This window comes from Ruditapes philippinarum, unplaced genomic scaffold (assembly GCF_026571515.1).
Source record: "Ruditapes philippinarum isolate M1 unplaced genomic scaffold, ASM2657151v2 ctg651_1_1_1_1, whole genome shotgun sequence".
In the NCBI taxonomy this organism is placed as follows: Eukaryota; Metazoa; Mollusca; class Bivalvia; order Venerida; family Veneridae; genus Ruditapes; species Ruditapes philippinarum.
The window spans coordinates 222,569-248,181 of NW_026864800.1; the positions used below are offsets into that span (position 1 = coordinate 222,569).

The window sequence follows — 25,613 nt, forward strand, 5'->3', positions numbered from 1 at the left end:
ATCGTCTTTTTCGGGCAGTTTTTAATTTTTGATTAACGATAGTGTTACCTAACATTTAATATTCTGTTGATATATTATATTGTAATTATACTGTTTGATTCTAATCTAACAGTAATAGGTCTTGAATGTGTTGCTCATTATTATAATGTCTCTTGAAATTCTTAAATGGAATGGTTTTATGTGAATAGTTGTATATATGTTTAAAAATGCATCTATACGAATGAGACAAAATAAAGGATGAATATGTTTACATGCAAACACGTGTTGTCATATCATTTTCGCATCCACTTTAATTGATAGTACACACGAAGGTGACCGCATGACGCTTTAATCCCACTAAAGTATTATTATAATCCAATCATAGGTATGTAACTGATGACACTTGCCCGGTTGTTTATTGAGTGGACAATTGAATTAACCTTTCTTCTGCACCACCATAGATATCTTGCACGGATTAAAGTGGCAGTTATTATGCTCATCCAGGTGTAGATGAGCAATGTACATGTTAATTTGAAAAATAATTTAGAATTTCCCATCATTGTTAAAATAATATTTCACTATGAAAAAAGGAAATAAGTAATCCACGGAATTTTCTATAAATATCGTACTATATATATCGGTAAAGTTCAATCTTTTTATAAGTTAGGATTTTTTTTATATTTTGTGCTAGTCATTTTCATCATCAGTTATAGGACAATCACCAAGAAAACATGAATAATAATGAAAATGACTCATTTATTTTTTTATTATAAAAAACATTAATATCGTGAATATTGACATTGACTTTCGTCCGATTAAGTCACTTTCGTATTGTTCAATGTGGGCAAAAGTAAGATATCAGAACAGGTATACAGCAATTATGAAAATACATGGATATTAAATCATCATAATGATTATTTATATATATATATATTTTAATCATTTCTGAAAACATGCGTCTTTCAGCGCTATATTTGACATTTTTGAAGTCACTTTCGTATTTTTCAATGTGAGGGAAAGGAAGATCTTTTAACTTGTGTAATGCAAATAAAGGGCGGTTAAATCATCATAATGATTATGTTTAAAAATAAATATAATTGACTTCTGATATTGTACGTCTACAAATTAATTGCAATATTAGTAATACATTCAATTTAAACAGTATAGTTGATATTTTGTAAGCCACTTTCGTATTTTTCAATGCGAGCGAAAGGAAGATCTCTGAATATAACTTGTGTATAGTATAAATGGCGATTTAATCATCATAATGATTATCTTTGAAAGTAAATATTATCATTTTCTGATATTATACGTCCACTTTGTACAATAATAGTATAAATAATTTCAATTTAAACGGTATATTTTATATTTTATAAGTCACTTTCGTATTTTTCAATGTAAGCGAAAGGAAGATATAAGAATTTGTGTATATAAATTATGCAAATAAAAACCGAATAAATCATCATTATGATTAGTTTTTATAATAAATATAAGTAATTTCTAATAATATACGTCTACAAACTGCAATTTTATTGTTTAAGTCTATTAAAACGTTACAATTAATATTTTAAAAGTCACTTTCGCTCACTTTCGCTCACTTTCGTCAAAAATCTCACTTTCGTATTTTAGGCAAACCCAATTAAAAGCATATAACAAAAAAAAAAAAAACATTTCAAATGAAAAATACTGCAGTTTACATGTTTTGAGAGGAAGAAGGGTTGTAGAGTTGATAAGGGGGGAGTAGTGACCAATCAACGCGCCGAACACCTGTGTTCAGGACTATTTAGTAGCTATCGTTTTTCCCTATTGTCTCGAAAATAATTGATACTAAAACAAGGTATTCCGAAAATTAATTGTACGAAACTACAAACAAACCAGTCTGTAACTGGAAACTTCCGGTTAAACTGAAAATGACGAAACGTGGCTTGAAAAGTTGAAATTTTGTTTGTTTATCAAAGGTAATGATGATGAAATTGAAAGAAATATGTAGTACCCATATAAAACATTTGCCTCAATATTATGATAATACATATCTATATATGAAATGAGTGTAAAATGTTCAAGAAGTTAGTGCAGATTTAAATGTCTAAAGACTAAACACTTTAAAATGAAATTTAAATAAAAAAATTGTGAAAAAATGACACAACAGAAAGGAGTTAGATTATAAAATATGGCATTGGTTCACAGCTTTGAAATGATGTGCCAGCGAAACACATTTGTTCATCCAGGTATATTTAGATTGGACCATGTCAAGTAGTGTAATGAGTGCCAGCTTCGTTTGGATACAAATGCGTTGCCCAGGGTTGTAGATATAATAGATCGGGTTTACTTAATTAGTGATGTGGCTCCCAGATGTGACTATGGATTGTTAATAAATATTTACCATTTTCCAGTGTGCCCAGGCCGTGACATACCCAGCTAAGGGACTGTATTATATCAATTCGCTTTACTGACGATTCACCCCATAACATCTCGACCAACTATATATTAAATATATTTTTATTAATTTGGATTGAAACATGATGTAATATCGTTTAAATATTTGTTGCATATTTATCAGGTCTAGGATTTCATGATATTTATGGACTGTCCGTAAATTTATGGACAGTCTAGAAATTTAAAGAATTTCCAATCCATAAATTTACAGATATTCAATGTGAAATTTGCTGTTTTTAGTTTTACAATAAAATCCGCAGCTTAAGACAAGTTGTTTTATTGATTGTTTATATTTACAAAGGTAATGGGGTGGGTTTCATCTTTGTATGATGATTTTGAAATTTTTGTTAAAAGTGAAAATTGAAAGTCATCAAACTGTTCTGAATCTTAGCATACTGTTACATTTAATCATATAATACCTAACCTTATTCATTTTAACCTGCGGTTTTAAATTTTAATGCAACTTCTACTATCTTCTTACTTAATGTCTGTAAATTTACAGACAAAAAAATCTATAAAATTATGGATCGTCCAAAAATTTACAGACTGTCCGTAAATATCATGAAATCTTAGACCTGTTTATACACAAATTCGAAAACCTAGCTAAAAGCCATTTTCCAGACTTTCTGTACATAGCTCTGGGGAATTCACCTTATGGAGTGTTAAATTACATAGAGTTTGTTAAATGATATTCTAAATATATACATATTGTATGTAAGTGTTGAATCACCAATAAACCGCAAATTACTCTTGAAAGCTAATAAAATCAACAGCAAAAACTTAGTCAAAATGTCAATGAAACCATTCTAATCAAGTGATTAAAACAATTTGAGAGGTTAGAAAATTGACTGGCAATTTACAATTTCTATGGATCTGTCATTTAAGATAATGGTTTTATAATTTTCACTATTCATTGATTTAGATATTGTGTAGATAGAATGAAATTTTGAGGCATGTCTCATAAAAAAACTCAAGTTAATGCACTCCTTTCATTTTGAGTTATCTTTCTTGTTTGCAGCATGGTGTGTAGATTATCCTGCACAATTTTATATATTTACAATGGATGACGAAGCACTAAAAGGATTACAGCCATTGGCAAGTCGCCAACAACAAACAAGGGTATGTATTTTATTATGTAAATTTTTCAATCCCTCTGAAGTTTCCTTAAAATTCATCACAATTGTTTGTCAGGGCATTTTTCAGCTGTTTTTGGAAAAGGCCCATCACTTAACTTGGGAAAAGATTATACAACATCTTGGCATTTTTGTGCAACTTGAGACATTGAGTTGAAAAACTCTTATCGTATACATGGCTTTTTAGTTTTATTCATAGTCAGTGACAAAAAAATCTGTCACTTCTTTACGAAACAAGTCAAAACGGTTTTCTCACTCAGGTTTTAGGAATATTTATTGAAATTGGCAAAAAAGGAGGGAATGGGTCCTTTTATTTGCCCATTGTAATAGTGCAAAACTGCCCTGTTTGTTTGCAGTCAAAGAAAAAAGATTTTTTATTCAAAAAGAATGATCTCATTTATTTATCAATTTTCAGGCTTTACAGTACTTTGAGCAGTTGAAGGCATCGGTAGATGGATGGAAGCTTGCAGCACAGGGTCTCACAAGTGGGTCCTATGAGGGGTAAGGTTACTATAGCAACCATTTTTCATATGTTACTAATATTTTACTTCATGTGGAGACTTTGTGACTGCTGTGGGATTTAAATTTTAATCCTGCCAGATGAATTCTTTCATATGAGACAGCTATCCAACTAGCCTATGAAAGGCCAGTGGTTCTACTCTGGTTTCTGATTGTGCCTGAAATAAAACATTGAGGGACAACAAAGTTCTTGTCTACCAGTGAAGCTGTAAAATCACAATGCGTCAATTTCGGTTTCAGTGTGGGTCTATGTGACTCAAAAGACACAAATATTACACCACTTATGTTTTGCATATTTTCTCAAATATTCTTATCAGCTATTAAAGCTTTCTGATGTTAAAACTATATGATGTTTCAAATGCCTCTTGCCGATCACTGCTGCATGAAGGTTTGAATCCTGCCATGGACTTTGGATTCTTTCGTGCTAGCTACATCTAGCAGTGGTTCTGCTAAGGTGTCTATTCTTGCCTGAAATAAATTAATGCAAAAAAAAAAGAAGAAAAGAAGAAAAGAAAGAAAAGATATACTAAATGAAATATTAATACATTGCAGAAATGATCATGTCAAGTTTTTCTGTCTGCAAGTGATTGAGTATTACCTTAGAGCAAGGTAAGTAAGATAAAGTTTTATTCTAAGAAAAAAAAAGTTTCTGCATTTGTGACAATTCCTGACAAAAAAAAATTCAGTGCCTAATTATATTCAAAACGAAATATGATTCATTTGCAGTTGTTAAAATTCTTGATAGCAATTTAGATTCAAATACATTGTATATATTTCATCTTATGATAAATAATAGCAAATACAAGTTCCAAAAATAGTACAAGATAAAACATATATATATATATATAAATGTGTGTAATTTTTGCTGTTATATTGTATTAATCATGAAAAAAAAAGCAGTCAATAGTTGTACTGCATTTGTAAAATGTATATTTAATTCAATGTGAATGAATGTTTCAGGTATGCTGAAGCTAGTCGTGAGGAACATGCATTAGTAAAAAGTCTGATCGGTTCACTTCTTCAGCTGCAGGTAAGACAATTTGTTGATATTACCCCTTACATTTTGGTACCATTTTAAACTATGCATTAAATTCCTTACTTACGCAGTATAAGGACTGTGCCAATGCTACATTTTGGTAAAGAAGCTGTCTGGTTAGCTCAATAGATCATTGATCATGAAGTTCTTTCTACGGTCATTCTTACTGTACCTTTGCTTGTACAGAAGTAATCAGTTCCTTGCAAAAGTGAAAGCAACTAGTACTGGTAAACTGCTTGACAACCTGTCCAGGAACGATGATGTGGCTTAACTGTCTAAGTACTGGTTATTGGTATCCAACCCTATTCTCCTTATAGAAATGGTATTTGATTGATTACTTTTGTTAAAAATCATGAAATAGTAATTATAATTATAATTTGATTGAAATACTTAAAGTTACATTAAATAAATATGTAAAAATATTTTGCCGTCGGCCTAAAAATCAAACATTCTACAGTTTCATTAACCTGTTTAAAAGTTTTGTTGTAAATCTCATCAAATATTGTTCATAAATTAGGATTTTAAACGGGGAAACCCCACGGTAACACTAAAGTTCGTATACGAATTTTAACATGCAAATGAAGACTATAATGAGCTCATGTATGCGCTACGTCACAGTTTTATAGTTGCTATCCGGAACACAGGAAATGTGATATTTTCTTGTGCAAACACACTTTAACCGTTTAAGCTTCACGGTGCACTAAACCTGGGGTTCAGTAAAAGTAATCATCTCGTAAAAAGATTAAATTTGTATGAAAACATCCGTTATAATGCAGAAATATACCGTTAAATTAGGACTGCCACTTATAGTCATGTTTGTTGATTTAATATTGATGTACTGATGATCCGAAGGCGGAGTTTCTCATGCAAACAGAAATTGTACTTCCCGTTTCGCCACAATGAGGTTACCTATTTTTATGCTAATAAAACTCATTTTGGTTGTTTGGACACCAAAATAAGACGTAGAGTCGATATAAAACCCAATTTATTAATGAAATGTCGCTATTTAGTTTTTTATGAAATTTATTAAATGTAACTTTAAATATTTTAATTTCTTTTCAATAATGATATCCAGGTTTTCCACCATAAAGATAAAATAGACTTCATGAGATGAGATAATGAGATTTTCATTGTTATTAAGGTTGATCTTTTTTTGCAGGCACAACAGCAAGATAAGAATTTCCTGAGGAACAAAGTATCACAAATTATCTCCCTTGCATTTGTTGTTGACTTTCCCGCAAGATGGGTGGGGTTCTTCTCGGATCTTCTACAGAGTTTAAGCATTGGTCACCTGGCTGTAGATATGTATCTGAGAATTTTACTCCAGATTGATTCTGAGGTTGTCGACAGAGAGATCGTCCATACTCCACAGGTATGCTTTATGGTATTTCTTTGGTTTTTATAATATCAACAAATTTTTGGTCCTTTCAAAGACTAGGAACAGCTGATTGGTTTTTATTGCGTGATCCAGTGAATTTTTTCTCCTATTTGTTGTACTAAATTTTATGGTCATTGTGTCCGACCGTCTGACTTTCAGTTGGTTTATTGTTCGCAACATAATTTGAACACTGTTTTTTTGTCTGTAGAGTATTAATACATAGCAACATGATATTTCAAGGTGCTACTTTAAACTTGAAGATGTGGTTATTTCAACAGGAAAAAATGACTAAGGAAAATCAGTCTGAAAATAACATAGGGCTGTTGGCACAAGACTTAGGTGTTTTACAGGTCTGCAAGCTACATTAAGTAAACTGTGCATATGTTTATTTCTTTACAGGAGACAGACAGGAACACAAATATCAAGGATGCTATGAGAGATCATTGTGTTTTACAGTTGGCCGAGTCATGGCTTCAAATTATGGTACATATATATTTTTTTACATGTTACCTTTGTAAGGAAAAGTATTTTTTGAGTGTGGGAATGTCTGTTTTATTCAGTTATACTTGTGTAGAAGTAAAAATGTTTAAAGAAAATAGGAATACTGGTGTAGGTAGAAGAAAAGTTGTAATGTTCCCAGAAAGTGTGTCTGGCCTAGTCATCCCGTTATTAGCATTGGCGCAACACTTTCTTAAATTTTTGCATTTAACTTCACATATCAGTAACCAATGTTTAATAGAGAAAAAGATTTTGCTTATTATATTCTTGACATACATTTTATATATGTTTATACATCAGCAGAAGAAAAAGTTTTTTTGTGAAAATATTAAAATATTTATATTGTTTACAGAATGAGTACAACAGCTCTCAGCCAGAGATCGTGTGTATGTGTCTGGACGTGGTTGGTAAATATATCTCGTGGATAGACATCAGTCTTATAGCCAATGATAAATTTGTACCTGTCATCATTCGCTTTATGTCGATGCCTCTATTGAGAGAGAGCGCGTGTGACTGTATACATGAAGTCATTAGTAAAGGAATGGATCCCGTCGCCAAAACAAAACTAGTGGAATCATTTACAGACGTGCTAGAGAATATAGGAGTACTAAACCTCTCTGAGGTGAGTATTTTTATTCAAATTGCATTGGTTAATATTGTTTGGTTTAGTAAATACAGAATTTATGTTAAGTTTGATTGTGTTGGAAGCTGTAAGTTTACAGGCACAAAATTGAATCCATTCCTAGAACCACAAAGTATTGAGCAATAAGTTTAAACACTTTCGCTCAAGGAAAGAACAGCTTGCCCCTGACAGAGTTTGAATCAATGCGACCAGCAGTTGCATAGATTCCTGGTACAACATGTTAAAATCCAATTATTTATTGTTATGAATAATTTTTATATTTTATTCAAAATACCATGTTCAATATTAAGTGAAAAACTTTTTTAACCGGTCTTTTTCTATTAAGGTAAAATTTTGAAACAAAAAGGTAATGTTTCCCTTGCGCACAAGACAGGCCCAGAGAAAAAAGTTTGGACTTGGAAATAAGACGTAATATTGTTTTAAGAATCATTTTACTGTAAATTAAATGTGTTGGATTCTTTTTTAACTGTGTAAGTTTGATTGATAGGATGAAGATGGGGACTTTCTGGCAAAGATGGCCAAGTTGATTAACTGTATGGGTGTACAGCTGATTTCTTCATGGCAAAAGTAAGTAATCCATATTTGTTTGTGAAATTCTTGTTTGATTTTTCGTGTCTGTTCAAGAAACATTAACGACTTGTGTGTATTACACTTTAATTACAAAGTAAAAGTGATCAAAATTTAATATATAGCTAAGAATACCATTTGAATTGAATTTGAAATGAACCCTTATATGAAATAAACCCCAAAAATATTTTTAATGGGATCAAGAGGTAAAAAAAGATTAAGAAACTTTTGAATAATTTGGGCTGTCCCTTGAATATTGTTATAACCAGAGTTTACTGTATGTATTTGATGTAAAAGAAATTGGGGCGGTATTTCGGTAATTTTAGAGCGATATTATTATAGAATGGTTGAATTTTAGAGAAAAGGTATTTATCAAATTAAATTGAATGAATATTTTACAGGCTGTTAAAGGTGGATGCGCAGAAGGCGTCTGAAACCCTGGCAGCTGTTGAGAACAAGGTCAGTCTGTTGTTTCGTTTCCTTGGAGACGAGGATGATGACGTGTCAGGGGCGGTTGCTACGTTCACAACTGATTATATCTCTCTGCTTAAACAAATGGACCCAGTCACTCCAAAACAAAGAGAAAATATAGAGGTAACCTTTTTACTGTTTGAACACACCCTGAGATTTCAGACCTATGCTTCAAGTATTATGTAATAAGCACAAATGAAAAGATGATTATCACATTAAAATTCCCTGAGTTAAGGCATCAGATGTTGAGGAAAAAAGGAGGAAATCATTGATCATGTTAGATTTTCCTTTTTCTAAAGCCTATTGTGATTCAGTCAATTTTATTTGCATAAAAGGTAGCATAAAACTTCAGATAATACTCTTTATTGTGTTTAGGATTGATTACGTATTTGAGAGCATACATGAGTTATAATCATTTACTTACTGCTTTTCAGACTCTGCTATACATCCTGATTAAGAAGATGAAATTTGATGAATCCTACAATTTTGAACATGAGGTACATATTTCTTGATTCCTATTTCTCATATCAAAAAATTATACCCAAGCTTTTATTGTGCTTTGTTAAATTAAAAAAAATCAATGGTTTTAAAAAATTTATCTATAGTCACCTTTGTTATCACAAAGTTGACAAAGGACTACAGTTAGAAAAATATCTTTAGGGACTGAAAATTTGGTTTACTGAAAAACATTGAGAAAGATGAGTTAAGATAAACATCTTCCATGTAGATGAAGAAGGGAACAAGTCGAGACTTTCAAAATTAGGTTGAGATAAAAAAGTAAGGATGTCTAGATGATGTGAGTTGACTGTGTATCGTCATCTTTGTGCAGTAACAGGTTAACTCCTATTAAATTATATTAGAAGTTAACCCCATACTGCACTAAGGTGATGTTATATTTGCAGGGATGTTTTAAGTTGCACCGACACTCTGTACATCTATGTGGCAAGTTTTTAGATTTATAAGTTTTATGTGGCCTGAGGTACAGTTTGTTTCAGGTATAAGTAAGAACTAGGATAGAATTTTGTTAGCAATCAGCTAGCTAGCTTTCTTGTGTGAAATAAACTTACTAAGATCAATAGTTATGTCACTTCTCTTAATTATTAAGTTCATAGCTATGTTGTAGTTTATAGCCATATTTTAGTTCATAGACATTTTATCATTTGTAGGGTGAGGATGAAGCAATGTTTATGGAATACAGGAAACAATTGAAGACAATTTTCACCAACCTCGCATCATTGGTATGTACTTCCTTACAATAGGCATATGTAAAATTTATGAATCATAATGCCCTTTCTAATAATGTGCATATGTAAAATTTGTGAAGCATAATGTAAAATTTGTGAAGCATATTGTATAGAAGTTTATATGTTCTTTTTGAAAATAAGGATATGTAAAATTAGTGAAAAAATACTTTATGGAATTTTATATGCCCTTTCTTATAAAAAGCATATGTAAAAAAATTTGTGTAAGAAAAATACTATGTAGAATTTTATATGCCCTTCCTGATAATAGTGATATATAAAATTTGTGAAGTATATTGTATAAAATTTTATATACCCTTCCTAAAAATATGCAATTTGGCCTGCTTTGAATTTAGAATATGAATTTAAGCAGTCAGCAGTATAAAATTTGAATTGAGTCTTGCTTTGTTCTTATGATGTAGAAGACATCAGTAAAGTGGTTTACTTTGTAAAGGTTGAAAATTTTATATGTGTTTTTTTTTCCTCACAGGACTCGCAGTTAGTGTTGATTACTGTACATAACATAGTAACACATACCCTATCACAGTGGGAGAATATGGAGTTGAAGGACATTGAAGTGGCTATAACACTCCTCTATACTTTAGCTGAAGCCATGCCAGTAAGTATGCAAGTGATTTCTGTAGATAAATGCATTAGTTTTTCTTTCTTTTCAAGATAGTACTTGTTTAATTCTTCAACTGACTGCAATGTCTGGCACACAGTAGATGTTAATATTCTTGATATGTTGCATCTACACTGTATTTGTGGTTAAAATGCCACTTTATTGCTGAAGGCTAAACTAATTTGTGAGAACATAAGTTTTTTAAAGGAAAGAAGTTTTTAATATTATAAAAAAAAAAGAAAAAAAAATGAACTTAGAACTATTGTCATTTTATTGAAATGTTTAAATTTGGCAGCCAATTGATCTTTCCAGTTTTTAGCAGCGAAACATTTAGCCCCTTTGCATTGATTACCAGGTCAACTGCTCAAACATTTAAGGCAATGTTTACTTTTCTGTTAACCAGGTTAGTCAGTGATTATGTATTCATAGTAGTGTAGCAATTGGAATAGCAGATTAGCCAATTTGCATATAACTGTATAAAGCACTGGAAAGGTCTGTTGTGTTGAACTTTGTTGGGTTATAATCTTAACACCAGCTGCTGTATCAGACTGGAATATCTACCTCGAGGGTTACTGTTTATGGAAATTAAGAGAAAAGCAACAAAAAATCCTGTCTGATATGCAAAAAAATGCATGTTACATGCATACTTTAATTACAAGTCTTCTGTGTCTACCCATGTTCTTCAATTTCAGAGTTCTCAAGGCCAACACTTCACAGGAGATGCTGTCAAAGTCTCAGCGTTACAAGAAATGATGAGATTGGTATGTATTATTACTAATCTATTTAGGAAAAGCTTGGAACCAGTCAGGAAAACTCTATATACTGATTGGTTTAATATGATGTCGGGCAGAAAATTAACCAATAGAAATGTTTGTTATTGAAATGGTTCCAAACTCAAGAAATGAATCTGAATGAAATTAATTTATAGATTTATCACAGTTTTAAGTATATTTGTTATATGTTAACTTGTTTTAAAATATTTGACTGGTGTTTGTTTTTTATGCCCCCGCCATGTAATGGCCGGGGCATATAGTGTTACCCTGTTCCGTCATTCCGTCCTTCCGTCCTTCCATCCTTCCGTCCTTCCGTCCTTCCGTCATTCTGTCATTCCGTCATCATCAGTTTCTGTTCATTATCTTAAGAACGGTTGGGCACATTCAACTCAAATTTGACATATGGATATGTCATGAGAAAATACAGGTCAAGTTCGAATTTGGTCATGGTTCGATGATTTTTTGGCAGAGTTATGCCCCTTTTACTTTGAAAAATAATATGAAATTTTCAGTTTCCGTTCATTCTCAAGAACGGTTGGACACATTCAACTCAAACTTGACATATGGATATGTTATGAGAAAATACAGGTCAAGTTCGAATTTGGTTATGGTTCGATGATTTTTGGCAGAGTTATGCCCCTTTTACTTTGAAAATAATATTAAATTTTCAGTTTCCGTTCATTATCTCCCCAACGGTACAACACAATCAACTCAAACTTGACATATGGATATGTCATGAGAAAATACAGGTCAAGTTCGAATTTGGCATATGGATATGTTTTTGGAATGCCCAGGTCAAGTTCAAATTTGGTCATGGTTCAATGATTTTTTGGCAGAGTTATGCCCCTTTCACTTTGAAAATAATATGAAATTTACAGTTTCTGTTCATTATCTACCTAACAGTGTTACATATTCAATTTTAATTTGACATATGGATATGTCAAAGGAATGGGCAGGTCAAGTTGGAATTTGGTCATGGTTTGATGGATTTTTGGCAGAGTTATGTCCCTTTCACTTTGAAAATAATATAGATACATCTTAGGAATAAGCAGTTTAAGTTTGAATTTGGTCATGGTTCAATGATTTTAGACAAACTTATCTTTCCTGAATGTTGGAAAAATTTTGAACTTTCAGTTTCAGCACTCATTCTTTTAGCCATTATTTTGGCTACAAATATGCAATATGCTTTTTCTAAAGGTTAAGACTGAATAATTTCAGTGCCTTGAACGTTGTATGGAAATGGTTTGTGTTAACATTGAAAAGTTTTAAGGGCTTTGAACTTAAAATGAAAAAAAAAAATTAATGCACCATCTGAAATTTTGGCTGCATGCGGGGGCATCCGTGGCATGATGACACATTTCTAGTTTCGGTATATCTGAAACGAAAAGTTTTATCTTGGTCATTTTCAGCTGATAACCAGTCGTGTTAGCTTTCAAGGTCACATGATTGTCATGCTTCATTTCTTCGAGTCGGTTGTCAGATACGAGAAGTTCTTCCAGTGTGAACCCCAACATATACCAGATGTTTTGGTGAGTTTTGATGTACGGATTTAGAAAACAGTTAAGATATGATACATGTTGTTTCTAAAAAAAAATTATTCTTAGTTTATTATGATATTGCTTGTCCAAAAGATAAATGAGCTACCAACTGTATAAAGCTTAGACTGTATTTGCAGGCTCTGGCTTTATACTGGTGGGAAAGGCTAATTACTTACTGTTCAAGAAGTGAAAGGTTAAGAAGGTATGGAGTCAAAGAAACTTGTTTAAAAGATGTTAATACGATGTTTGTTTTGCAGATGGCATTTATGGATGAACGAGGTTTTCATCACAGATCTGCTCAGGTCAGGAGCAGAGCGTCTTATCTTTTCTCAAGATTTGTCAAGGGCCTCAAGTAAGTTGACATAAACTACAGTTTTATTTTATCAAAATAGTAAGCTTGATGAGTTGGAAAAAAGTATTTTATATACATTCTTAGCTCAGTAGAGTGGCTAGCTTCTTTATACAACACCCGTTTTCCTGTTTTCCCAAAAAATTCAACCTTTGTAGAGCAATACCTCTCAGTAAAAAAGAATATATATGGCTTTTCTGTACTGTTTTTTGAAACAATTGACTTATAAGTCATTATGGAATATAGCAACAACAAAAAATTGTTTATTTGCAGACTTGATGAAATATCATTGGTCAAGCCACTGGGAAATTGGTTAAGTTATAGAATTAAAACAAAGTTTAAGCAAACCACTTTATTGATTGAAATAGTAGAAGGGCAATTGTATGAAATTTCTTATGTTTTATTTTTCAACCTCTTGAATTTTGTCTATCTTGCTCACTATATCTGTTGATAACTTCATTTATGTTTTTGGTGTATTTTCAGAGGACAAATCAACAATTATATAGATGACATATTTAAGAGGATTGGTGACCTACTTGTGCTAAATACACCTGACAACGGGTACCAGCACCTGCTTAGCAACGAGGATCAGCTGTTTGTGTACGAGACTGCAGGAAGTCTTATAGTGTCAAGTAACTTCCCACCAGAGGTCAGTTTGTTTGAAAATAATGTTGGTTGATAAGGCTCATAAGAAAATTTCATGAAGTAAATCTTGATAAAGTTTAATCCAAAAGAATACAAATGCTTCAGTTTAAAAAAAGTTTTTTTTTTGTTTTTTCTTCACGGGAATTATTTTTGTCATTGCCATGTAGAGTAGTGATCAAAACTTGATGCACACTCATTGAGGCTTAGAGGTAAATAGTTTAAAGGCAGAAGAATAATTGACCTGCATGTCTAAATTGACATTGATTGTATTGATGGAAGTGTATTGAGAGCAAAATGAATTTTATCAAACATATTTCTTTGACAAATTCAATATTCCTTTTTACTATGACGTTTATTTATAATAATAAATATTTACAACTTGCAGAAAAAGTCAACACTGATGAAACAGGTCCTAGCACCAATAGCTGCCAAGTTTTCTTTGCTGATGGAAAAAATGATTGCAGAAAAAGACGAGAACAGGCAACTAGCATACGCACAGAGTATTAACAATGCTATGGCTCTTGCCAGGTAAGTTGCCCCATCGAGTTTTCATATTTTATTTGATAAATTTATAAAGCTTTTTTTTTGGTCAAATTTGGTGTAAAAAATATGAGTATATTTAAGTTATTATTGAAATTGAAATTGTTGGGAGATGTTTTCCAATTGGCTTGTGGATGGGTCAGTAAACTCTTGACCTTGTTGCCTAGTTGTTTGCTGATGTGAAGCAAGAAGCACCAGTGGTAATCCTTGGCTAGTATAGCTGGATATTTCCAACATTAAATGTGAGAATTTTTAATTAAACCGAACAAAAGAAAATAAACACCATAAAATGCATTGAGGTACTGGGTAATAATTTTGTTAAAAAAATGGTTATTTTCCATCCTAATAGTGTTCTAAAATAAATATTGCAATATGATATGGACTACCTATGTACTAACTATTGCCTTGAATTACAGTCGTGCCAGTAAAGGGTTTTCTGGTCAACAGACCATGCAGAATTGCAGTTGTGAAGGTGTTTTCGTAGAGTTGTTGCGGATCTTCATACAATCTGTCACCGTTCCGGTTCACCGTCAACTGATTCTTGTCGGTGTACGGCAGTATATGCACCGGATGGTTGTGTGTCTTGAGAAGGAGATTCTACCTTTCGTTCCTATTGTACTAGAAAATCTCCTTAAACAGCCAGACGCGAGGGAACTGCATGATTTCATTCCTTTAATGAATCAGATGATTATGAAATTCAAGGTAAATTTGTCTTTTTCGAGTGTTTCTTTATGTATGTATATCTTTCTGTATAATCAGGTATAAGAATGTAAAATATACTGTTTGATCTGGTTTCACATTGTATCAGTTCTCTGGCAGCAAATTCTAGGCAAAAGTCATAATCACTAACGACTGCAGAATTTACGACTGCTACTCTGCGGTCAAACCATGATAAATGGAAAGGTTTTCAAACGTCAAACAATCAACAGTGCTTTACTGGCAGTTACTTTCAAGTTTTCATTGTTTCCCTTAAAAAAATGGACAGCACTGATTTAATGCATTTTCTTCTGTAATGAGATTTGTGCATTTACTTGCACCACCAGAGAGCACACAGGCAATTATGGTTATGAACAAACCATGATTTTTATATTTTATAAAATGCTAACATGTGTCATTTGATGATTAATCTTTGGTCTATTATGCCAGATTTTGTCATATTTACATATTGATAAGTTTATATTAAATTCTAGATTTTATGATTTTCTTTTAAAGTAAAATTTGTAAATTGATGTATATTTCTTATATTTTCTTCATTTGTGTATTTATATAAATTGTGCATTTCACCCAAATTTTGTATTGATTAAATTATGTATTCATGTTGATTTTCTATTTATGTAAAATTTGCATTCATGTTAATTGTGTATTCATGTAAATTATGTATTCATGTTGATTTCCTATTCATGTAAAATTTGTATTCATGTAAATTGTGTATTCATGTAAATTGTGTATTCATGTAAATTTACAGAGTGCAATATCACCATTCCTACAAGAGGTGTTCATGCTAGTGGTCAGTACAATATTCCAGGTGCTTGCCCAGCCCACAGACAACCTTGACCAGGTTGCTCTAGCAGATAAACGCTCTCTACAGAAAAGCTACTATCTATTTATCTCTACTATAGTCAGCCATGATGTTCTTGATGTGCTCAAAAACCAGGGTACGCTTCATTTTATTACAGTTTTTAACAAAATACAGTTTAAATCTTTTAAAGTGTTCTTGGCATTTTGGTAAATATCTGTCTCTCCTTGAAATGTTTGCTTACACTTGTTAGTTACATTACAGTGAAGAGTTGCGAGGAAGTTGTGCGGCTAGCATAAATAAGAATAGTGGTTCTGTCCAGGTGCCCAGTGGTGCTTGAAATATTTAACAGAAAGAATATTAAAGGTCTTTCTCCATTAGAGAACGCTGCAGTTGCCATTTTTTTACGATCTAAAACAACATGTGTGATATGGACTTGTGTTTTATATGTTAGTTTTATAAACTTTTGTAGATGTTCATGTTTAATTACAAGAAAAAAATGCCAAAAGGCTTTGAATTTGAATGTTTTTGGGATACATTAACCGTAATTTATTAAGTCGTCTTTTCCATCTTTCAATCTACAATTAATTTTTAGTGAAAAAATAAAATGATCAGACAGCACAGATGTACCAGCTGATCTTGGTCTGCACTAGTAGTATTGATGGAATCAGTACAAGATTGGTAGTTTATAGTCAACAAAACTAGGGTTAGTATCAGGTTTTTAAACCAAGTAAAAAGTTTTAACAGTTGATATTTTTGTATTACAGAAGTAAACAATCTACACCAGGTATTGATAACCATTGTTCAAGGTGCCACAGATTTTCCTGATCCTTCTGTAAGTATATATGCAATATTTACGTGTTTCACTTACTGGAATATTTCCTGTAAGTTTTCATTTAGCTGTCAGAGAGAATGATTCACTTAAAATTCGGAATGGAATATCTTTTCTTAGACTATTATTCATAAATGTTTACATATTCTGTAGCAATGAATGGTCTTCATTCATAAAGTTCTAACATAGATTTTCACTAAACTTGGTCTGTATTATCTTTGGATGGTCCTATATTTGTTTAAGTTTAAATATATTTATTTAAGCTCTATTGCGAAACAAGATCTTGCAACTTATATTAATCACTTTCGAGTCAGCTTCCTGGAACCAACCAGTACTTGTGTCATATGAAGAAACATGGTCTTGACCTGATTAGGGCTCGAACCAATTATCTCTGGGATGAGAGGCAGCGCTTACAATAATGTGGCCCATGGTCCTATATTTCAAGGTTTACTTTAAAACGATTTGCAATTAAAAAGCATTTTAAAGAGATACAGATTAAGTACAAACCGAAAATGTCTTTTCATGGACCATTCATTGAATCTTCATCACACTTGGTTTATTGAAAGATTAATGAGTTCACATTATGTTTTCATATCAGTTACTATTTATATTGAAGTTTCGTTATTTCTTTGCTTATTTCAGAGTCAGAAGACATGTTTCAATATATTGAAAAGGCTTGTAGCATCTTGGGGTGAGTACTTTAATAGTTTACTAAATAGAAACTTGAATTAACCCCCTAACTCTGCAGGAAAGGAAAGTATCCACCTGTATAGAACCAGCCCAGCCTGCACAGCATAGCAGTCTGACCAGGCTCTACATAATTTGTTCTTGAAATCACAAAAATTTATAATGGACAGTTTAAAAAATGAAAGCTGGACAAAGCTTCATGTAAAAAATACAGCAAATTAAGGTGTAAGGCACCTCTGTTATGCATATAGATTTTAAGGGCCTCTTTGGGTGACTGGTTTTAGTCACTGACTTCAATCCTGTGAAAGACTTCAAATACTTTCATGTTAGGAAACTATCCAGTAAGCTTATGAAAGGTTTTTGGTTCTTCTCTGATACATAAGAAATAATGCCCAAAGAAGCAACAGTAAAGCTTGAAATTTACCTTATGATTTCTTAAGTACTAATGTTACACAAGGAGCAATGAAAAATAAGTTTTCTGAATTAAAGAACTTCAGATTAAATGTAGATATTTTATACATATATGTTTATACATATATTTATTGTTTCAGGTGGCAAGGATGGTTTACAGGGTTTTCCAGACTTTATTTACAAGAGCATTATTCCAGCTTGTTTTATGGCCCCAATGAAACCAGAGTTTGATCTTAAAGATGCACAAACCTCATTGGTATGTTATATAATTACTTTAAAGTGGCATACTCTCACTGAACTATTTTTATATAATTTTTTTTTCTTTTATGGACAAGTGATAATCTTTATGTTGTTTGCATAATTTCCCAAGTTTCTGAACTTTAATGTTAACATCTCTTTATGTAGTAGCTGTGGGATAATCATATTTGTATTAAGATAATTTTATTCCTTATTTTTAGACAACTCTTATTTTTTTGTTAGACAAAACTATTCTTCTCAATGTTTAAAGAATATTTTCTATTTTTAGACGTTCCTTTCTATTTTTAGACGATGGTTTTCTATTTTTAGACAATTATTTTCTAATTGTAGGCTCTTGGTGAGGCAGCATTATGTCTAAAGTGTGTTTTAGAACAGAGGGTAAGACCAACATTCATGTTTATTTTATATTTATAAAAACAGAAGTCCTCTTTTACAGTCATGCTTTGTACAATTTCAACCTGTTTGGTTAGGAAGTGGACTTTGTCTTTGAATGGTTAGGAAATGGACTTTGTCTTTGAATGATTAGGAAATGGACTTTGTCTTTGAATGGTTAGGAAATGGATTTTGTCTTTGAATGGTTAGGAAATAGACTTTGTCTTTGAATGGTTAGGAAATGGACTTTGTCTTTGAATGTGTGTTTAATCATACACTAATGTACAGTTTTAGGTCTTGTGCAGTTTCAGGAATATTTATATCAAATTAATAATACAGCAAACTTCCTTTTTTTAGAGAAAAAAGTGAGATTTCTTCATAAATTGACAGCAGCCATGTTTATAAAACTATAAAATATCATGACTATCCAATGGAAAGCGATGATACAAAATTGCAGTATTATAAATACATGTATACATTACAGGGAGATGAGCTGACTAACTTTCTACAGGGGGACTATCTGCCTACACACAGATTGTCACCTGACCAAGCACAAGAATTCTGTGATGCTCTTAAATCAGACAGTAAACTGTTTAGGAATTATTTCAAGGTAATTTTTTTCACAGTGCTTGATTATAGCTGATGAGATATTAACCTTTAACATTCTTGAACCGAAAGTGGTTAGCCTTTGCCACCAGTATAGAGCCAGGCCAGTTTTCATCTCCTTTCAGTCTGACTGAGCTCAATACTGTTGGCCTACTAACTCAAGTTTTCAGTTTGATATTCCTGATAAACACTTCCAAAAGTGGAAATTGAACAAAACTATTTAAGAAAGATAAGGGTTGATCAGTTTTGGCTTTTTTCCAAGGAAAAACAAAGAAACAACAACAGTAAAAAGAAAGTTATTGAGATAGTCGTCTATCTGAACTCTTTGAAGTGCTATGTGACTAGTCACATGTGCTGTTATTTCTAAGCAGATGTTGTCCATACGATGTTTCATTTGTTAAAACTCCAATTCATTTCTTTATTATATTCATTATATGTCATTAATTATTAAGCATTAATATATATTTATTTTTCAGTCATTTTTCACGAAGGCGAAGTCATGACCCCGGTGATGCACCTACGTTCCCAGTAGGTGAACTACAATAAAAAAATACACCTGTACAGTGATAAACTTTGAACCAATGAGATAGCCTAGAAATATATATAAATATTTAATGAATTTTATAATGAGAGAATGACTGCAAGCTGTGAGACAGTCAACAGAAATGAAATGTTTAATTGTATGAGTTTTGCTAAAAATTTATTACTGTTCAAATGTGTGAAAAGGCTTGTTTGGCATAGTTGTTTATAAAAAGATAGAAAATTTAAAGAGTGAATGCTTTTTCGTGTAAGAAGTAAATGTTGAAAAGATATAACATTTAAGAGTGAATGTTTTTCGTGTAAGAAGTAAATGTTGAAAAGATATAACATTTAAGAGTGAATGTTTTTCGTGTAAGAAGTAAATGTTAATTTATAAAGCTTCGTGTTCTGATAGTATTTGAAATGGCTGTAAAACGGGTACTACTTTTTGACAAAGTGATTACAAAGGATATATACACATTAGCATTTGCACTATGGGCTTAGTAACTTATTCTTCACGTCGGGCATTTATGTTTTATGCATGGGGAGAACCAGATGTTGTATGGATGTTAAGGTTATTCATTTATAATGAAGTTTATGATAAAACACCATAACTTTTGTATATGCAAAAAGGAACAAAAGATTAACAAGATTTTTGAGATATTTACATATATACATGTAAGTATTTAATAAAAGTTTTTTGGTGCAGTCTGACCAGGCTCTATATTGTTGTTAGCTCAACATTTGCTATTTTTATATTTTTGAATGGACTGTTTCAAATTCAAAGCTGGGAAAGTCCATTATACAAATTTAGGAGGTTAAGGGCTGAAATCGTGAGCCTTTGCATCTAGTGCTAGAAAATCTTAAAATTTCCTGTTATCAACATGATTAGATTAGATTAGATTAGACATTGTAATGTTAGGGGAGCAATTTTTTGACCTTGTGTATATTGTAAAATATACATACTAAAAAAATTAATACACTAAATGTTTCATTTGATTTTCACAAATTGATTAACTCCATTGAAATTATTCCCAATTATATATGATGATGAGTAAATCATAGTATGTTAAGCTTTATGTAAGCATTTATTTATATGTTGTTGATTTCTTTTACATCTTGATAGATACATGCATGAATGAATTATTTTGTAAAAAAAAGGAATTTTGAAAGATGATTGTAATAATTTAGGGTAACTCACCTCTAGTAGAAAGAATAAATTTCCAAATAAATCTGAAATGGGAAAAAATTATTTCAGAAATATATTGATTATTCAAAATTCATTTCCACTGCTAAAAAAAGGATTATTGTACACACAGTATTTGTAGGGTGTTTCAATTTGTAGAAAATTAAGTGCCAGTGTTACTGGCTTAAATTACTTGATTTATATACCGGACAATATTTATTTTCTGTTTAGAACACTTCAAATTGTCCTAAATTTATAAGTGCAAAATATTAATCTTTAATTAATGTTAAAATAGAATATTAACACTGCCATATGATGATATAGTGCTTTTGCAGAGATTCTTCCAGTATTTTCGTAACATACAAAGTTTTTAAGACGTGAAGTCATTACTTAACCCTTAGCCTGGCGGCAAACTGATCTTAGCTATGCCAAGATCAGCTGGAACATCCATGCTGTCTTATCATGGTCTGCACTGTTTGCTATTCAGTCTGTACATAATTTTAAATTTTCTTTAAAATAAAAGTTATAAAATGGTTTTGTCCAGATTGAATAACTGACCAGTCCATTTATCTATTCGTGATATTCAGAGTTAAGGTTTCGTGATGAAAGCTCGTAGTGTATTTTATATTTAGTATTGTTTTATAATAGTTCTGTGCCAACTTGATGAAGTTAAGTGCTAAAGATTGTATACTCTCTAATGAACGCACCTCCAATTATAAACTGAGGCATTTATTCGACAATATATGTAAAGTAAAAAGGTGTATTGAACATATTTAAATTCAAACAATGACTTGTTTGTCATTTTCTTACTTCAGAAAATTCTCATTTTTAAGTGTGATATGTCCCATATCTCACAACAGCAAACTTTATATATTTCGTGTTTTCTAATCTTTTTTTACTTAACAAGAACAGTTTGTGTATGAGTACAGGTATGTACGATAACTTTAACAAAGTGTAAAATAACCCCAATGTATATATTGTAAAATATAGACCTTACAGATGTATCATATTTGTAAATATGTAATTTAACTTTTTATGAACTTTCAATTTTATTTCTTCTTTTAATTTTTTTTTTGTTAAGACTTGACTTGTTCATTGCATTTCAAAATAAATTCTGTTTTCAGACATGTGTAATGTCTAAAGGCACCTTTGTCCGAAACACTTTATAAAGGTCAGAAAGAAATTTTATAAACATACAACATTTATGCACAACATATGTGTGTATATAATACAAATATTGATCATTTTGGTGGCTTTTTGTTTGGCTGGAAAAAATTTATTTTCATTTTTTCATCCAATTTGTTAACATGATTTACTTCCCTTTGTTTAAAAGGTATAAAAAATATTTTCATACAATTTAAAAAATAGTAAAATTTTTGTCTCCACAATCTTTTGTTTGAATCTTGAAAGAGTTGTTACATAAAACGTTCCTGTAATTTTATATACATGAATATTGTACTTTAAACAGGATAAAATATTCTGGAACAAAATATTATGCTGCTGTTTTAACATTTTATAAATGATTTTTTGCATGTGCCATTTGCGTTTAAGGAAACATACAACATATTTTCTTCATACAGATATATTGGAATTTTTATTTTTCAAAATTTAAACAACAATTTTGTATACTTTGATTAAAATAAGTCTTTTGTTTATTTGACAGATAAAAATTACCTGATATGAAAGATTTGATAATGAAATATGTTGTTGTTTTTTTCCAAATGAACAAAATAAACAAAATGAATCGTAACATTTGATGTTATTAATTTTACAGCTATGGATTTTGTATATACATGTAAGCTGCTTTTTTTATGAAGAATGAAATGCCTTTACTTGTATTTGTTCTCAACAGCTGCCAGTGAGCTAAATTATTTGTTAAACAGCGATTTCTTTTGATTTTATATGCAACAAATTCATCTGTTTTAAAATCTATATCTTTTACTAAATCTATAATTTGTTGGGTTTTTTTAATGAACTAGGGGAGAAAAAAAGGAAAATGGAGTCCTTTGGATTGCGAGAATTGTTAAGAAAAGAATGAAGAAAAAATTTTTTGTTACCTTTCACTGATGGCTTTCTGTTGAAGTGATGTACTTTAATTTAGATGGGGAATAATTCAATGATTATTATTGCTGTAAATTTTACTTTGGACATTCCTGTACTTCTGAAGCTAAATTACAAGTTTGTGAACAGTCTGCAAGTGGTGTTGGTATAAAAACGCTCGAGATTACTTAATACATGTAGTTAAGGTAAAGTGTGTATATATTTGCTAGGTTATGTGGACAGGCTGAAGTTTATTGTAATCACTTTTATTCTGATTCTTTGAATGAACCTGGTATTAAATTGAGGAAACATGGTGGTGACCCTAGTAGGTCTCGGATCAGTGACCCTAAAGTTGAGAGGCAGGCAAGGAAGTTAAAATACCACCTCTACTCTCTTTGTTACAGGTTTTGCATTATAAATAAAAGAATGAAATTTTTTTTTTGAAATATGGAATTTATATTTGAATTTGGTCAGAGGGTAATTGTGGTCAAATGTAGTTATTATTCTGTAATTCTTAGCAATATTTGAATTGTTTTAAACAAGTGCAATTAAATGTTTGTCATATGTAGTGTTGTAATAGGTTTTCATGAAACTTCACAAATGTTATAAAGAAAAAGATATATAATGAAAATATTTATATAATATTAAAAATATTGAATAATATTAAAACTTGACACCCCAACTGTTTTAAACATCTTTTATCTTGTTATATATTTTCATTATACAATGTTTATCTTCATATGTCTGCTAACTTTATCCTGACTCATTTGTTTAGTTAACATTTTAACATGTTTTGAAATTAAAACTGTTCATCTTTAATTTAAAGGATTTCAGTATTAAAGTACCAGAATTTAAAGAAGCTATTAAAATTGTAGAGTTTTGTCGAAAAAGCACTGGTGAACAGACTGGCCTGGCTTCGTGCTGGTGGTAAAAGGCAGTTACTGTCACTGCTAGTGCACAAAGGTAAAAAAAAACAGTCTTATTAACTCCACCAGCTTGTTATCCCCCGCCGAAAATTTTCGGCGGAGGATATAGAAATAGTCTCCGTCCGTCCGTCCGTCCGTCCTTCCGTCCGACATTTTTGTCCGGAGCATATCTCTAAAAGTATTTGAGTTATCAACTTGAAACTTCATAGGTGGATAAACCTCATTGAGGAGGAGTGCAGTGCACAAGAATGATAACTCTACCTTGCATGATTTTTGAGTTATTGCCCTTTGTTATTTTTCAAAATTGATTTTTGTCCAGAGCATAACTCCAAAAGCCTATGAGATATTAACATGAAACTTCATAGGTGCATAGATCTCACTCAGGAGGTGTGCAGTGCACAAGAATGATAACTCTACACAATAATAACTCTACCTTTCATAATTTTTGAGTTATTGGCCTTTGTTATTTTTCATACCTAATTTTTCACCTGAGTGGAGCATAACTCAAAAAGTGTTTGAGATATCAACATGAAATGTCATAGGTGGATAGATCTTATTGAGGAGGAATGTTGTGCGCAAGAATGATAACTCTTCCCTATACAATTTTTGAGTTATTGCCCTTTGTTTTTTTTCATGCTATTTTGTCCAGAGCTAATCTCAAAAAGTATTTGAGGTATCAACTTGAAACTTCAAAGGTGGATGGATCTCATTGAGGAGGAGTGCAGTGCTTAAGAATGATAACTCTACCCTGCATTATTTTTGAGTTATTGCCCTTGTTATTTTTCAAAATTAATTTTTGTCCAGAGCATAACTCAAAAAGCCTTTGAGATATCAAAATGAAACTTCATAAGTGCATAGATCTCACTCAGGAGATGTGCACTGCACAAGAATGATAACTCTACCTTTTATAATTTTTGAGTTATTGCCCTTTGTTATTTTTCATACTTAATTTTTCAATTCAATTTTTTTCTCACAAAGTATTTGAGGTATCAACTTGAAACTTCATAGGTGGATAGATTTTACTGAGGAGGGATGCAGCACACAAGAATGATAACCTACCCTGCATTATTTTTCAGTTATTGCCCTTTGTTATTTTCAGCCATCAGTATTCACATAGGTTTCAAATCTGTAATCACTATAGCCATCAGTTTTCATTACCAAAAGACCTCTTTAAATGGAATTATTCTGCTCTACTACATATACATTCTTCCAATGAGCAAACAGTCATTCGGCGGGGGATGGCCATGTTGACATGGCTCTTGTTTCTTCTGAAAACAGTTGAGCAAACTTATCTATTAAGATTTTTTTTTTCAAAACACTTGTCTTGTTTAATATTGAATGGCCATAAAAGAATTCAATTCAATTTGTAGGTTATGTGCACTGCTGGAAAACTACAACATCTTGTATAATTAACTGTATAGGGCAGTACAGATACTATCAAGGGAAAATATGCTATTTTATAACAAAATTAAAATACTTTACCATGAATTTTGATCTTTATTTAAAGGAACAGTATACTATCATTCTACAAATTGTTGATACATTGTAAGTTTGTGTGAAGTGTATGCATGTTGGATATTAACAAAGCTATGCTTCGGTATTTAAAAGCTTGTTTGTTTTTGACCACTGCCAGGACATAGTACTATTTGTATTTCCTATGTTCTTTGTTTCAGTGAGTCACAGACTTGATTTAAGCTTTATATTATTTTTGCATAACCTGATTTGAAGTATAAATAAAATGATTGTTTAAGAAAAACAAGTAAGAAATAAAACAGAAAAAGCTCTGTAATTGTTATTTTGTTTTTCTACGTTCCAGTATCCCTTTTTTTCTGGCATTATCGGGCTAAAATAGGTGTTTTCATGCATAAAGAAAACGGCTTGTATTGCACATG

The 25,613-nt window shown here is 31.4% G+C and overlaps 1 protein-coding gene across 2 annotated transcripts; it reads left to right on the top strand.

Annotated features, from left to right (window-relative positions):
• The first annotated feature begins 1,853 nt into the window (after window positions 1-1,853).
• Window positions 1,854-25,505, top strand: LOC132726842 (exportin-T-like). 2 transcript variants are annotated; one of them, XM_060712218.1, is made up of 26 exons: window positions 1,854-1,937; window positions 3,434-3,534; window positions 3,964-4,049; window positions 4,620-4,676; window positions 5,028-5,097; window positions 6,263-6,475; window positions 6,881-6,964; window positions 7,332-7,601; window positions 8,110-8,189; window positions 8,591-8,783; window positions 9,095-9,157; window positions 9,827-9,898; window positions 10,392-10,520; window positions 11,216-11,284; window positions 12,706-12,825; window positions 13,092-13,186; window positions 13,667-13,832; window positions 14,214-14,356; window positions 14,785-15,070; window positions 15,834-16,023; window positions 16,652-16,719; window positions 17,359-17,407; window positions 17,955-18,070; window positions 18,403-18,450; window positions 18,929-19,054; window positions 19,527-25,505. In XM_060712218.1, exons 2-26 carry the CDS (start codon window positions 3,475-3,477, stop codon window positions 19,551-19,553), a joined length of 2,880 nt encoding a protein of 959 aa, XP_060568201.1. In that variant the 5' UTR covers window positions 1,854-1,937; window positions 3,434-3,474; the 3' UTR covers window positions 19,554-25,505. The 2 variants fall into 2 exon arrangements, with proteins under 2 accessions (XP_060568201.1, XP_060568200.1); XM_060712217.1 differs by lacking the exon at window positions 1,854-1,937 and adding an exon at window positions 2,021-2,207.
• The last annotated feature ends 108 nt before the right edge of the window (window positions 25,506-25,613 follow it).

What these genes read in the sequence shown, in the direction of transcription:
- LOC132726842 (XM_060712217.1), top strand. Translation starts at nt 2,150, where the DNA reads ATGGCATTGGTTCACAGCTTTGAAATGATGTGCCAGCGAAACACATTT. An exon ending in AAACACATTTGTTCATCCAG is followed by an intron (nt 2,208 to 3,433) that starts GTATATTTAGAT and finishes TCTTGTTTGCAG; the next exon opens with CATGGTGTGTAGATTATCCT. An exon ending in AACATATACCAGATGTTTTG is followed by an intron (nt 12,826 to 13,091) that starts GTGAGTTTTGAT and finishes TTTGTTTTGCAG; the next exon opens with ATGGCATTTATGGATGAACG.